Source organism: Rhinolophus ferrumequinum, chromosome 10, assembly GCF_004115265.2.
Source record: "Rhinolophus ferrumequinum isolate MPI-CBG mRhiFer1 chromosome 10, mRhiFer1_v1.p, whole genome shotgun sequence".
In the NCBI taxonomy this organism is placed as follows: domain Eukaryota; kingdom Metazoa; phylum Chordata; class Mammalia; order Chiroptera; family Rhinolophidae; genus Rhinolophus; species Rhinolophus ferrumequinum.
In genome coordinates this window covers 43,121,312-43,137,284 of record NC_046293.1, presented here as the reverse complement: position 1 = coordinate 43,137,284, position 15,973 = coordinate 43,121,312, and the positions used below count along the sequence as shown (strand labels likewise).

The window sequence follows — 15,973 nt, the reverse complement described above, 5'->3', positions numbered from 1 at the left end:
TACAACATGGATGAACCTTGAAAACACCATACTAAGTAAAAGAAGCCAAACACAAAAAACCACATATTGCATGATTCCATTTATCTGAGATGTCCAGAAAAGACAAATCCATAGAGACAGGAACTACATTAGGTATTGCCTAATGGGCAGGGGAGAAAGAGGATGATACATAGAGTGTCCTTTTTGGAGGTGATGAAATGTTCCAGAATTAGATAGTGATGATGGCTTTACAACCTTGTAAATATACTAAAAACCACTGAATTATAAACTTTAAAAGGTTTAATATTAAAGTACTTGAATCATAACTCAGTGAAGTTGTTGTTTTAAAAAGGTAAGGGAATAGAGACTTATGTATAACCTCAATTTGTTAGTTTATTGAACTTGATAAAATGCGAATAGGAAACTACTTACTCTTCCCACTGGGCTTCAGACAAGCTCTGTAAAATCTTCCGTTTTAGATAGTATCTCAGGCAGATTCCCCTTAACTGTTTCCTGTCACTCTCATGAATTAACAAAAAGGCTCATTTGTAGACATCAAAAGTCCACTTCAGTGTAATATCAAGAATTTAATCTTATCCAGTTCAAAGCTTCTCTCCTGACCCTTCATTCTTCACTCTTCTACTTGGTTCTTTGACCTTTTCATCCCTTCACCCTCTACTACTTCAAGCTCCTACTTTCAGGGTTCAGTTATTATCTGGCAGATGTTCAGATGCTGACTCTTCTCTCTCAGGCTGCTTTTGTGAGCTCTCTGGACACCTCTCCCCATTTCCACTGATCAGCACCCTCAATTATACCGTGCTCTGTTAGGCAGGCCCTAGTTTCTTAGATCCTACCCACACACTCTCTTTTTGTTGGGGTCCCCTCACCCTGAGTGGCTGTCCTGTTGGGTAGGTTCCTTTCAAGACAATTCAGCCTACTTTCCCTTCTCTGGCAGACACTTGGCTCATAGAAAACTTCTGGAAGTGCAGGTTTCTCTTCCACTGCAGGGACTCTCTGCTTTTAAAAATTGAGAAATAAGCATACCAAGAAAGACTGTATATAATGGATCTGTACACTTAAAAGAACAACAATATTAACTTATAAAATTAACATCCATATGCATACCTCCCAGATGTTCTTAAGAAAGAATACATTGCTAAGAGTTCTCATCACAAGGCAATAAAAACATTTTCCTTTCCTTTTGTGCGTGTGTGTGTGTATATGATATTAACTACACTTATTTTGGTAATAATTTCACAATACATGTACGTCAAGTTATTGTGTTGTACATCTTAAACTAATATGTGGCTGTATGTCAATTATATCTCAATAAAACTGGGGGGTGGGGAGAGGAATACAAAAAAGATAATCTTGCCAATTTCTTTAACTGTTCTATGTTTCCTTTCCAGGTTGCACTCCCTTACTTCCACTGCCACAGGTAATTGTGAATTTTGTGTTAATCTTTTTTTATTTTACATGTTAAAATAGTTTTGCCATATATATTTCTAAACAATATGTTGTTTAGCTGTGCCTGCTTTTGAATTTTATATAAATGGAATCATATTCTGAATCCTGGAGCCAGATTGCCTAGATTCATATCTGACCATTCCCGATTACAAGATGTGTGACCTCAAGCAGTTACTTAACATGAACCTTTCCATGTCTCAGTTTCTGCATCGGTAAACTGAAGGTAATGATAGCAGTTACATTATTGAATTGTTTAGAATGTTAAGTAAATTAATAATTGTAAAATACCTGATCCAACACTAGTAATTATATGCTTAAAAATGTTTGTTAAATAAAATAAATGCTATGTATATTCTTCTATAACTTTTCGTTTTTTATTTAACATCATTTTTGGAAAATTTTACATGTTATACACAAAGCTGTGTGGTTCATTTTTATTATTATTATTATTTCTCTACAACATGCTATTAGACCATAATTTATTTATCTATTCTATTCTCCATTGACATTTGAGATGTTTCCAGATTAAGGCTATTTAAGACTTGTTTATATCTTTTGATCATTTTTTTTCTACTTATTATTTCCTGGATTTTTCTAATTGTAGGTATACCTTATGTATTCTGCATCCTAATCCATTGTCAATTTAATGTAAGCAAATAACTTTTCCCACTTTTTTTTTCTTTTTGCTGTTCTGATTGGGTGTCTTCTGCTGCCTTATCTTCCAAATAGCTGATTTGTACCTCTGCTTCTTCTTTTTTGTTTTCTATCTCCATTTCTATGTTTCCTATGTCTTTGTTGAAGTTCTCCCTGAGATCATTAAGCATCCTTATAAACAATCTTTTGAACTCTGTGTATGGTAGATTGCTTGTCTCCATTTTATTTAGTTCTTTTTCTGGAGCTTTGTTCTGTTCTTTCATTTGGGACATGTGTCTTTGTCGCCCCATTTTGACTGTCTCCCTGTGTTTGTTTCTATGTATTAGGTAGGTAAGGCTGCTGTGCCTCCTGGTCTTAGCAGAGTGGCCTTATGTAGTAGGTGTGCTGTGGGGCTCAGTGGTGCAGTCGCCTTGGTCACCAGAGCTGGGTGCTCCAGGTGTGTTCCTTGTGTGAGTTTTGTGTGCCCTCCTGTTGTAGTTGAGACTGGGTTGCTGTTTGCGCATCAGTGGGAGGGATTGACCCCCCCTCTCGCCAGCTGATTGGTTTTGAGGACTGGCCTTGACTACAGTGGAGTTGCTGTTGTGCAGGGGTTGACCTGATGGATCAGGATTCACTTTAGCAGGGCTCTGGTGCCTGTCTAGTCTGCCCTTTGGGTGTGTTGTTTTTGGAGTTGGCCTTGCTCTGGCTAGGTCTGAAACTGGCCACCAGGAATGCCAGCCCTAAGGCCTCCTGGGAAGGCAGGCCAAGATCAGGCACAGCCTGTACCCTGCCTGAGGACACCTGGCATGAAATGCAAAACAATCTGCAGAATGCCACCACCCGTGCTGGGCTTGGAAGTGCCTCAAGATGCCAAGCCGCAAACTGATGCTGGCTGCCACTAGTGCCAAGCTTGGGACTACTCAGCAAGAGGTACGGGACATGCTGAAGCCAGATGCTGCTTCTTTGGGTTTTGTGAACCTTTCATAGATTTTAGGAAAGGCCACAACATGAACAAGACTGGCTGTTTGTGTATGGAAAAGCCACTGGAAGTGGCTTGTGTGTGCCTGAAAGTTGTGTAGGGCAGGGTCTCAGAGAATCACCAGTGTGGCTGAATGAATGATATTAGCTAGGTTGATGAAGACTCAGATATGGCACAGCCTCTGTCTGCATTCTAGGAGGGGGTAGGGCTCAACGAAGAAACAATGATTTCTACCAGCACTTCTGTCTGAGAGAAAGCTGCCCCTTCAGCCCTTGCCCTGAAGCCAGAAAACTCAGTTCCTCCTTGTATGTCCCCGGTGCCTTTCAAGTTGCTGCCCCAGCACGGGACGTCAGAGTGAGTCCGTCAGTGAGTAAGTCTGTGCACAGGCCCTTTAAGTGGAACACCTAGGACTCTAGCCACTCTCCATCTCATTCAACCACAATCTCCTCTGGTTTTCACAGCCAGAAGTTATGGGGACTTCTCTCCCCAGCAATGGAACTCTGAACTGGGGGACACGTTGTGTGGCTAGGACCTCTCCTCCGGGGGCAACCTCTGCAGCTGAGGTATCCCTCCCAATTTTTAATGGTCACATGGGGGTTGGGACCAGCCTATTCTGCATCTCTGCCCCTCCTATCAGTCTTGAGGTGGCTTCTTCTGTATGTCCTTAGTTGGAGGACTTCAATTCAGCTGAACTTCAGGCAATTCTTCAGGTGATGGTTGTTCCGTAGTTTAGTTGTAATTTTGATGTGGTCATGAGAGGAGGCAAATACAGCATTTATCTACTTAGCCATCTTGACCTGAGAATTATAAATTTGCTGTTCTAAATGCTTATTAAAATGAAGGAAGGTTGAAAATTAATGACATAAATATCTAATTTAAGAAATTATAAAAAAAGAAAAAACTCAATGAACTCTAAGTAAAAGGAAGTATATAACAAAGGTAAGAACGGACATAATTATAAAGAGAAAATCAAATAAAAGGTATTAACAAAGACAAAATTGGAATGATTAATATAATTGATAAACTCTAATCAAAAGATAAAGGGCAAAACTTAAAAATATTATGAATGAATAAATGAACAAATAAAATATGCAGCAGGTATTTTAAAATATTCTAAACAACGAATGGCAAAATTTTTTGAAATACATGTAAATTAGGTGAATATCTAGAAAAATATAAATTATCAATCAAAATAGAAATCTATATAGTTACATAAAAGAAATACAACATTTGTTTGATCATATAGAAATAATAGAAATCAAATAACTAGATCAAAATATCCCATAAAGAAAACTCTAGGCTCAGAAAGTTTTATGAGTCCTATCAAATGTGTAAGAAACATATAATTTTGATCTTATATACATATGCATTTTCAGAAAGTATAGAAAGGGGAACATTACCCAACTTCTTTAAGGAAAATGGTATGAACTTGATGCCAAATTCAGAGAATACAAAAAAAAAAAAAAAAAAAGGAAATTATGGCCTGAATCTCTCTCCTGACTAAAGAATTAATATTGAATGATGTATTAGCAAATTAAGCCTTACTAATGTATTACTAAGGTGATGTATTAAGTTCAAGTTGGTTTTGTTATATGAATAGTTTTGTTCAATATTTGGATAGTGCCTATATTAAAATTTTAATGAACTTGGAGAGTCCCACACCACGACACATCATAATTAAAATGCCAAAGATTAATGACAAAGAAAGGACCCTAAAAACAGCATGAGAAAAGTAGTTAGTTACCTAAGGGATCTCCCATAAGACTGTCAGCTGATTTCTCAACAGAAACTTTATAGGCCAGAGGGATTTGTATAAAATATTCAAAGTGATGAATACCAAGGACCTACAACCAAGATTACTCTATCCAGCAAACCTATCATTTAGAATTGAAGGATAGATAAAGAGATTCCCAGACAAGAAAAAGCTAAAGGAGTTCATTATCACCGAACCAGTATTACAAGAAATATTGGAGAGACTACTTTAAGCAGAAGAAAAGAGAAAACAAACATGAAGATCAAAGATATGAATAATAAGATGGCCATAATTACTTATCTATCAACAATTACTTTCAATGTAAGTGGATTAAATAATCCAATCAAAATATAGGGTGGCTGAATGGATGTGAAAACAAGACCCTTACACAAGCTGCCTACAGGAGACTCACTTCATATTCAAAGACACACACAGACTGAAAATAAAGGGATGGAAAAGATATTTCGTGAAAATTGAAACAAAATGAAAAAAAATCTGGGCTAGCAATACTTGCACCGGACAAAATAGACTTTAAAACAAAGGCTATAACAAGAAACAAAGAAGGACCCAGTAATCCCACTTCCTGGTATTTATCTAAAGAAACCCAAAATGCTACTTCGAGGGATGTGTGCATCCATGTGTTCATTGCTGCATTGTTTACAATGGCCAAGATGTGGAGGCAGCCTGGGTGTCCATCGATGGTGAATGGATAAGGAGGAGGTGGTACATATACACAATGGAATATTGCTCGGCCATGGATGGGAATGGGGTCTTGCCCTCTGTCGCGGCATGGATGGACTTGGAAGGTACTGTGCTGAGTGGAGTGTCAGACAGAGAAAGACAGATGCAGTGTGGTTTTGCTTATATTTGGAATCTAAAGAACAAAATAAAGAAACAAAACAGAAACAAACTCATAGATACAGTGAGTATTTTGATGATTGCCAGATGGGAGGGGCATTGGGAGAGTTGGGTGAAAAGGGGGAAGTACAAATTAGAAGTACAAATTAGTTGTTATAAAGTAGTCGTGGGGATGTAGGGTATAGCATAAGGAATATAGTCAATAATGTTTTAATAACTATGTATGGTGTCAGATGGGTCCTAGATTTATTTTGGTGATAGATGGGAGGGAGTTGGGGGGCAGAGTTAAAAAGGTGAAGGGATTAAAAAGTACAAAGTGGTAGTTACAATATAGTCATAGGAGTGTAAAGTAAAGCATAGGGAATATAGTCAATAATATGGTAATAACTGTGTATCATGCCAGGTGGGTTGTAGACTAGTCAGGGGGATTACTTCTTAAATTATGTAAATGTCTAACCACTGTGCTGTACACTTGAAATTAATATAAAATAATATTGACTATCAACTGTAATTGAAAAATTAAAAAGGGGGGAAGAAAAGGTGAAGGGGAATAAGAGGTTCAAATTTCCAGGTATAAAACAAATAAGTTATGAGGATGTAATGCACAGCATAGGGAATACAGTCAATAATATTGTGATAGCGTAGTACAGTGTCAGATAGTTGCTGGACTTACTATTAGGGTGATCACTTATTTAGGTCTATGAATGTTGAATAACAATGATGAACACCTGAAACTAATTATTAATATATATTAATATTTACATTTCCAGAATTGGGTTTCTTTTCAAATCTGATTAGCCAGTTTTAAGTCTTTTTTTTCTATCCTCTTATTTTCATTTCCATTTACTGTTTCTTGAAGTACTCGTATATCAAGCATAGTTATTTTCTATTCTGTTTTTGATAAGTTCTATAACTGTGAGCTTTACATATCTGATCTTTTTAAAATTGTTGGCTTGGAATTTTATGGACATATAGGGAGAGCTCAGGTTTAGGATTAGGAAATCTCCGGGGAGATGTATTTTTTCCCTATTCAGATCCAAAGACAAATCACACATATATAGTCATAATCTCATGTTGTGTGGTGAGGTTTTTCCTAGTTACTCAGTGAGGGTATCACTCATTGCAGATCTTGGTTTTAAGCAGAGGTTTCTCCTAACTGATACCTCACTATACGCAGACCCCACACTTTGCCTCTTGTTTCTTTCCACAGTGATGGGCAGATAGTCCTGGGCAAATGCCATCTCTCGTTCTCTTTTACTCCCATAGATTCACATTTTTTTGTTGTTTTTAGCCTCAGCTCAACCATGAATTTACTTTTTTTACTTTTTGTACAATTTTTTTTTAAAGGGCAGTTTTAAGTTTAAAGCAAAATTGAGCAGATGGTACAGAGATTTCCCATGTACTCCCTGCATCCACACATGGATAGTCTCTTTCATTATCAGTATCACTCACCAGAATGGTACATTTGTTATAGTGATTAACGTATATTGACATATCATAATCACCCAAAATCCATAGTTTACATTAGGCTTCACTTTTGGTGTTGCACATTTTATGGATTTGGACAAATGTATAATGACATATATCCATCATTATAGTATCATAACAGTATTTCCACTGCCCTAAAAATCCCCTGTGTTCTGGCAATTCATCCCTCACATCCCCCCAAACCCTGGCAACCACTGAGCTTTTTTACTGTCTCCATAATGTTGCCTTTCCAGGGTGTCATATACTTGGAATTATAAAGTATGTAGCCTTCTCAGATTGGCACCTTTTGCTTAGTAATATGCACTTAAGTTTCCTCCATGTCTTTTCATGACTTGATAGCTCATTTCTTTTTGGCGCTGAATAAATACTCCATTGGCTGGATATACTGTGATGTATTTATTCATTCATCTACTGAAAGACATCTGGGTTGCATCCAAGGTTTGGTAATTATGAATGAAGATGCTATAAACATATGTATGCAGCTTTTTGTGTACACGTGTTTGCAATTCCTTTAGGTATATACAAAGGAGCATAATTGCTGGATCATATGGTAACATAGCAGCATGATTAGTTTGGTAAGAAAGTACCAAACTGTCTTCCAAAGGGGCTGTACCATTCTGCATTCCCACCAGCAATGAACAGGACTTCCTATTGCTCCACATTCTCACCATCGTTTGGTGTTAAGTGTTCTAAATTTTAGCCATTTTAATAGGAGGGAAGTTAAAGTATCTCACTGTTGTTTTAGTTTGCATTTTCCTGATGACATATGGAGCATCTTTTCATATGCTTATTTGCCATCTGTAAACCTTTTTTGGTGAGGAGTCTTTTAAGGTCTTTTGGTGAGGTGTCCTTGGACACATTTTTAAATTGGGTTTCTTATTGTGGAGTTTTGAGAATTTTTTTGTATATTTTGAATAGCATTCCTTTATCAGATGTGTGTTTTGCAAATATTTTCTCTTAGTTTGTGGCTTGTCTTCTCATTTTCTTTACATTGTCTTTCGTAGAGCAGACGTTTTTAATTTTAATGAAGTCTCTCTTATCAATAATTTATTTCAAGGATTATACCTTTGGTAGTATATCTATATAAAAGTTTTTATCCAGAATGTGTGATGAATTGTATCGGGAGGGGGTTCATTGAACCTCTAGTATGCCACACAGGCAGAAGGAGAAATTCACCTCATTGGATTTTTCTGGGTAAGAATCAAGCACTTACCTCTGTCTACATCAATTCCAGTGGACATCAATTAACTTCTAATTCTCCCATGTTCTGTCACCAAGCTCCACTTGTGTCCTGCAACACTTGATCAGCAAATTTCTGCAGCCCATCTAGGGAAGCAGGGTGGGGAAGAAAGGGGAAAAGACTATAGAAATATAGGTACACTCCTGGCAGGCACTATTTTTAGTAAGTACAATTCTTGATGCTCTTCTCATGTGGCTTGTAATAAGGGAGAAGTATATACAGTAATAAAGCTCTTAAAAGAAAGCCCCACTTTCCAATGTCTCTAGCCTTCTCTTACATAAGCTGCAAATGGGAGACGGCTACAGAACTATCTAAGCGTAAGCCGCATAGCACAACTCTTTAGATCAGTGGAGTACTAATATTTTTCATTTATGGTTCTCAGCTTTGGGGTTTTAGCAGAAACTAGAAGAAGTGCAATTTAACATCCTGTTAAATACATATGCATTTACACATTAGTGTGAGTATATATGTCTAGCAAGTTTCTGAAAGGCAAAAAACATAAAACAGATTATTGTGGCTATCTCTGGGAAATGAGAATCATGATTTGGTGGGGGAGGACTACTGTTTTCCTTCTATCATTTGCATTATTTTTTCTTTTTTACCATGAATATTTTTCAAATTTATTATTTAAAAGTTCTTGAAAAAGACTTGATTTTTAAAAGTTAATGTTTATAGGCAGTGGGTCAATTTGACTGAGAATGTATGAGGTAAAGTTGCAAAGGGAGACTTTTTATGCACGGTTTATTTATATATGTTCATTTAGCAGACATCTATATGTCCATTCACTTGTGTGGTAAGCACTGGGAAATGGAAAGGTAAATAAACCCCCCAAAGATAACCTGTAGTCTAGTAGGGGAAATAAACATGAACATGAACAATTCAAGGGAGTCAACCAACGCATTGAAAATGGGAACAATTGTGAGTGTATCTGAGATTTCAAATTAGAAAAATATGTCTGTTCTGCAACGAAAATTGTATCCCACCAGTACACCTCCTGTATCATCAAAATATTAAAAGATCCTTTCCAAAACAAAGGGAAAATCTCTCCACCAATGGCACAGATTTTCTGTAATAAATAAAATAAAGTTGTCAAGCCCTTCTCCCTCATACATGTGCTGCACTGATGTCAATACTTGCTTCGTATTCTGCACGAGTCAATTCACTCAGTACTATTCAAATCAATGATTTCATTCAACCATATGATGGTATTGATATTAAGTGACATCTACCTTTGTTAATTTATAAAATAATTTCCCAGTAGTTCAGTACTTCATGAGTTGATTTTAGAGGTTTCTCAGTCAAGGTGTGATTTACAGTTTGCTTTTTAAAAAAGGCCACTTTATGGAAAAGGCAAAACGATGGAGACAGTTCAAAAAGATCAGTGGTTGCCAGGGGTTCAGGGGGAAGAAGGGAGGGATGAATAGGTGGAGCATAGAGTATTTTTAAGGCAGTTAAACTATTCTGTATGAACTATAATGTGGATGCATGTCATTATACATTTATCAAACCCATAGAATGCATAATACAAAGAGTAAACCCTAAGGTAAACTCTAGACTTTAGTTAATAATAGTGTATCTATACCAGCTCATCAATTGTAGCAAATGTACCACAGTAATACAAAAGATTAATAACAGGGGGAAATGAGGAGGGTTGAGGAGGTGTATGGGAACTCTCTGTACTTTCCACTCAATTTTTCTGTAAAGCTAAAACTGCATAAAAAAGTGAATTAATTAAAAAATAAAAGCAACTTGGGATTTAAATTTGCCTCTGAAGTTTGCTCGCTGCTTCACCTTTAGATACAAATACATTAATAGTGGAAAGCATCAATGTTGCCTTTTTTGTGTGGAAACCTGGTTTTTTTTTTTTTTTTTTTTTTTAAATCAGAGAGGTTGCCATTCTTTTTTTGAAAGTATGACAAATTTTGTAAGAGCTTATGCACTGTATCTAGATATAAATAGGTAACTGGAGCAGTACAATTTACTTTTCATATATTCATCATCCAAATTCCTATTGTCACATTAAAATGTTGGCTGTGGGTGTAGTCACCACATTCTCAGATTCATTTATCCCAGCATGTAAAGATTCCCATTGTAAAAGAAAGTATTTTTTGAAGATGTCATTTCTAGTTTTTCTCTCTTAAAGCTTGTTTAAAACACAGTTCTAGTAGAGGAACTTTTCTGACACTACACTTGACTGAATCACTATCAGATTTTCTGAATAGAGCTCACTCTTCTATTATTTCTGACTTCTCTTTGAAGCTAGAAATAATAGTACAAACACTTCGTGCCAGCTGATGTGTGTGCTAAGCATTTTCTTACATTAATCTTCAAAATAACCCTTCCTGGTAGGTGCTGTGATTTCTATTTTAATAAAACTGAAGGGAGCTGGCCTCAGTTTTATTTTATTTTGAATTAGGTCTTGTGTTTGGTTTGCACTATTTTAATGGAACCCCCTTATGTGTTCCTGTACCACTTTGTAAATGTTAAGTTCTTGCCTGTGTGTGTGCTGTCTAACCATGAGGAAATGGAAAACTGAAGGGAAAGCACTGAGGCCTTTTCTTTGTTTCCTGTCCCCAGTGAATTCTTAGTGTAATGTGTAGTCCTGAACAAATACTGAAAGCAACTCAAAAATTATTTTTTTTTTAAACTAAAGGGCTTATCAAATTTTGAAAGACTACTAGCTTCCCACAGAAATATTTTTATTCAATAAATGAAACATTGAAGCACCGGGAAGTGGTGCTTCCTTAAAGTACAAAAGTTCAGTAAAAAGATGACAACATCGTATAGGGTTTTCAGTTTGCCAAGTGTTTTTAACATACATTATTTATTTTAATTCTCACAAAATGCCTACATAGGAAAAGTTATCACCATTTTCAACATGAAAATTCTGGGACTCAGACAACCAAATTGTTTATACTCAGATTACAGCAGTAATTAGTGAGGTTCAGATTCCAACCTAAGTCTTCTGACCCCACGTCCTGGACTACTCAAGACTGTGTCCTCATTAAAAATTTTTCATTACAGCCAAATTGCCCTCAAGAGAGGTTGCTACCAATTTACAGGCAGTATTATATCACTGCTAAAAGTGTTGCCTTGGGAGTCACTAATTGTGGGGCCTTGGTATAAGTCATGACACTATGTCCTTCAGTTCAACTGTAAAATTCCACTGACAATATAGCACCTACCAAAAGGGTTATTGCGAGGATTAAATGAGTAAATATGTGTAAAGCACTGAGAAGAATACTTGGCCCATTTCAAGAAGTGTGTAAGAGTACCAAACCTTTGCTGGCACTTGAGAGTCTATCAGAATGTTGTTATTAACTATCTGAAGGGTAAATAATGCTATTGATTTACTGCTTTGGTTTGCATTTTCCCAATTATTAGTAAGATTGAGCATTTTCTTAGGTGTGTTTTCTTTGCTGTTGGCGGGTTTTTTGTTGTTTTGTTTTGTTTTGGTATTATCCCTTCTGAATGGTCAGTTCATATTCTTTGCTCATTTTGTAAAATTTGTTTTGTGTTTTCATACTGAATTATAGGAGCTTTATAATATATTATGAATAATAATCCTTTGTAATACATATAGAAGTTTTTTTTCTTTCGTTGTTCTCTTTGAGCTATGTTCATGGCTTCTATTTTGTTGCAGTTTTAAATTTCTATGTATTGAAGTCTGTCAAGATTTTCCTTCATGGTTTTTGATTGGTGTCATATATTTTACATTTTCTTCTAACATTTACATAGTTTTCATTTTTATATGTGGGTATTTAATACGAGAAATTTATTTTCATGCATGAAGTGAGAGAGGGTTTCCCTCCCCAGATGGATAGGCATTTCCACACGAGTAATTTGGAGTTTGATTATCTGTCTAGGCTTGAGCACTTGTGTTCTCATCCCCCCAAATCTGCATTCCATGCCTAGTTACTGACCTCTTTTTTATTTTTAAAAAGGGGATAGATAATAGGATCAACTCTTCCTGGGCCTTAGTTTTCCACCCTGCGTGTGGAAGGTGACCATGGCGAGTGTCATGGGCATCCCGCTGAGTGTCACTGATGAGCAGCTTGAGATGGGAGGTTGGCAATTCAGCTGGTAAGCAGGTATCCACAGTCACTGCCTCAGCTTGGCTGCCAACACAAAATGCCATAGGCTGGGAAGCTAAACAACAGAAATGTATTTCTCACAGTTCTGGACGCTCAGAAGTCCATGATCAAGATGCCAGCCAATTTGAGTGCCTGGTGAGAACTTTTTTCCTGGCTTGTAGATGGCTGGCTACCTTCTGACTGTATGCTCACGTGACCTGTTCCTTGTGTATGCTGGGATAGAGAGAGCAAGACCTCTGGTGTCTCTTCCTGTAACGGCACTAATCCCACCATGCAGGGCGTACCCTCATGACCTCACCTAAACCTAATTATATTTCAGAGGCCCCATCTCTGAATGCTATCACATTGGGTGCCAGGACTTCACCATATGAATTTTGCAGAGACACAGACATTCAATCCATAGAGTCACTATTATAGAGCAGTCCGTCACCTGTTGACCATGCTTTTCATCCCACACAGGCTTCAGGGGCTGAGTGTCAAAGGAAGGAATGAAAGTCCTCCTGAGACTTCACAGCAACCTCGGGCAGACTGGAGATGCTGCCATCATCTGCCACTCTGAGATGAGCCCATAAGAAAGCAGAAGCTGTGTGCCCACAGCAGTTGGCCCAGTGGAGGCAGTACCACTCCAGTGGGTTTGGGCATATCATTTGGCTCCACTTTCCATCAGGAATGGCATATAGTGCCCATTATGGCTGGGTTAGAAAGGAGCAATGTAGCCATTGTCATCCAAGGTTACCAACTGGATTCCCCTCTCATAGCCCATCTCCTCCAGCTTCTGATGCATGCTGTATATATCACACTCTGGTGACAGCAATAGGGGCTTCGTGCATATGGCCTGGGCACTGCCATCCTGACCTTGGCCTCCACCTCAGGTTTGGAGTCCCAAATGGGAGATGGTGGTGGGGGCGACTTGGCATTTTTAAAGCACTCCACCTACAAGTAAAAAAGAAAACAAACAAAATAATTGGTATTTAGGTTAATTAAGAAATTAAAATAGTTAGAAAATGTTATTATCAACGTATTATGTTGCCAAATAAAAGCATCAAAATACATTAATTAGATCTTACATATCTAAGAAGCTGTAAGAAGCAACAAAAAATAACGCATATGGTTCACAGCACTCTTTTCTGTGCAAACACATACAAATTTTATTTATATTTTGCATTTGCTTCTAAATCTAAACTCTCAGTCCAGAATATGATAGATATTTGGGGTGAGGAAACTTTCCATCTCTTCTGAGCTGTTTCCTAAAATTAAAAGACAGCGAAATCAAAATAAAACCTGTGGGCCCATTTACATAACCTGTATGTGCAGTAAAAGATGCTACAGCTTAATTGATAAAGCTGTTGCATGAAGAGCAGTTAGTGTTTCCTTAAGTAAAGTTCATGTTAGTTCACATTTGGGCTTGAAAAAAGTACCATTCATTCATCCTTTTGTTCAGTAGGTATTTATTGAGCTTCTGCTTTGTGTCATGGCACCATGGTAGGCACTGGGCACAAAATAGTGAACAAGACACATGGTCCAGGCCTTGTTGGAGGTTACAGTCAGGAGAGTGGAGTTTTCAGCCAAATAGGAAAGAAAGAACACAATATATTGAGAGGCATGGATTTGACAAAGAACAAGAATTATGAATGTAACCTAGGTCAAAGTACGTTTGAACAGGAGGCTTAAATTGTTCCAAGGATGGAGAAATTCTGAAAAAGACACGGAAATTATCAGGTGTGGAGATGGTAAGTCGTCACAGAAACATAGATATCGACTATTCTTTGATTTTAATTTGGAAATCACACTATTCTGTGGCATCCTTATCAGGTTACTAGACATAGAAAAAATTGATTGTGTTGGGAAGTTTTTTTTGTTGTTTGTTTGTTTGTTTTAGGAAAAAAGGAGGTGTATTTAGCACATGACACTATTAAAAATTTGATTCTATACAGTCACTAAATCGGTTTTTTTGTTGTTTTTTTAACAAAAACTCAGATAAATATTTTCAAAACCTTGATATAAAAAGAATTTGCAGGTAATTTGACAGCTGTTATGGTGCTCAGACACTGATGTGTGAGATTAATTGAAGAGAGGACAGGCTGGAGGTCCTGAGATAGTACCAGAGAGGTGCTATTGGGGAAAAAAAAGGCAATAGTGTTAACAATTGCTTGAGATTTGAGTTAACAGTTTTCTTTGAATTACATCTTGCACATATGTAATTCCTATCTCTATATTTTAATATTAAATAGCCAAAATATATAAGCACTTCAAAAATTTTACTAAAGTTTTATGCTCTTAAAAATGTTAACTAACTTTTAACAGAATACTTCTAATACGTAATTTTTTATAGTTTACAATGTATAGGATATTAGTAACAGTGAATTTTGGTCCTTGTCGGTAATATGCTAAGGAAATAAAAACAGCATTGCCCTTCTTCCTTCCCTCCCTCCCTCTTTCTTTTTCATCTCCTTTTTTTTAAATGACTTATAACCCACATAATAAAATAAATATCCATGAGTCTATACTGATATCAATATAATGGAAGAAATAAATAAATCAGGGAGAAAGGACATGTATTCCTCCAGTAGAATTCCAATTAATAAATATAGAAGGAATGATGGAAATAGAAAAATCACTGTTAGGCAAACATCCCAGTAATAATTATCGTAGGCAAGAAATCGTTGACAGATGCTAAAATTACTAGATGAAGGCATGATAAGGAAGAAGATGATCATACTTTCAACACATATTTTCATAAGATAGTTATTATTTACAAAGACAAAATAATAATTTTACAGTGAAGAAATCCAGCAGACACCACCTCAACCACATGATCAAAGTTTACGTCAGTGGTCTGTAGACTGAACTGTGTCCTCCCTGAATTCATATGTTGAACCCTAACTCCCAAAGTGACGGTATTGTAAGATTGGGTCTTTACTGAAGTAGTTAAGATTAAATGAGGTCATAAGGATCAGGCCTTCCTTGATCTGGTAGAATTAGTGTCCTTATAAGAACAGAGTTTACGCTCTCCCGTGTGTGGACACTGAATGCAGGCAGTCATCTGCAAGCCCGGAAGAGAGCTCTCACCAGAAACCAATCCTGCCAGACCTCGATCAGGGACTTCTAGCCTCCACGACGATGAAAAAACAAATGTCTGCTGTGTAAGCTGCTTAGTCCATGGTATTTTGTTAGGACACCGAAGCTGACTAACACATCTGCCAATAAGAGAAATTGGCATCATGGACCTCCTGATAGGATGCCCTGAAAAGGGCACATCACTTCTCTGGTATTGTTGCCAAAAAAGCATAACCTCAAACAAATCTTGAGAAAACATCAGACATACCCAATTGAGGTACACTTCAAAAGGATGCAGGTCTCGAAAGACAATGGAATAGTCACAGATTGGAGAAGACTGAGAGGACATGCCAGCTAAGCACTGTGGAATCCTGGACTGAATCCTGGAACAGAACAAGGACATTATGTGAACTAATGTTAATATT

At 37.1% G+C, this 15,973-nt stretch overlaps 1 protein-coding gene across 2 annotated transcripts in view; it reads left to right on the top strand.

Annotated features, from left to right (window-relative positions):
- The window catches only part of ABCD2 (ATP binding cassette subfamily D member 2), a 109,928-nt gene extending 96,347 nt beyond the window's left edge, over window positions 1-13,581 (top strand). Inside the window, exons 10-11 of one of the 2 annotated variants that reach the window (XM_033118741.1) lie at window positions 1,389-1,417; window positions 12,951-13,581. In XM_033118741.1, coding sequence (XP_032974632.1) covers window positions 1,389-1,417; window positions 12,951-12,964 — 43 coding nt within the window. In that variant the 3' untranslated portion in view covers window positions 12,965-13,581. Of the gene's footprint in view, window positions 1-1,388; window positions 1,632-12,950 lie in introns of those variants that run through there. The other variant, XM_033118740.1, reaches the window with a different exon arrangement.
- The last annotated feature ends 2,392 nt before the right edge of the window (window positions 13,582-15,973 follow it).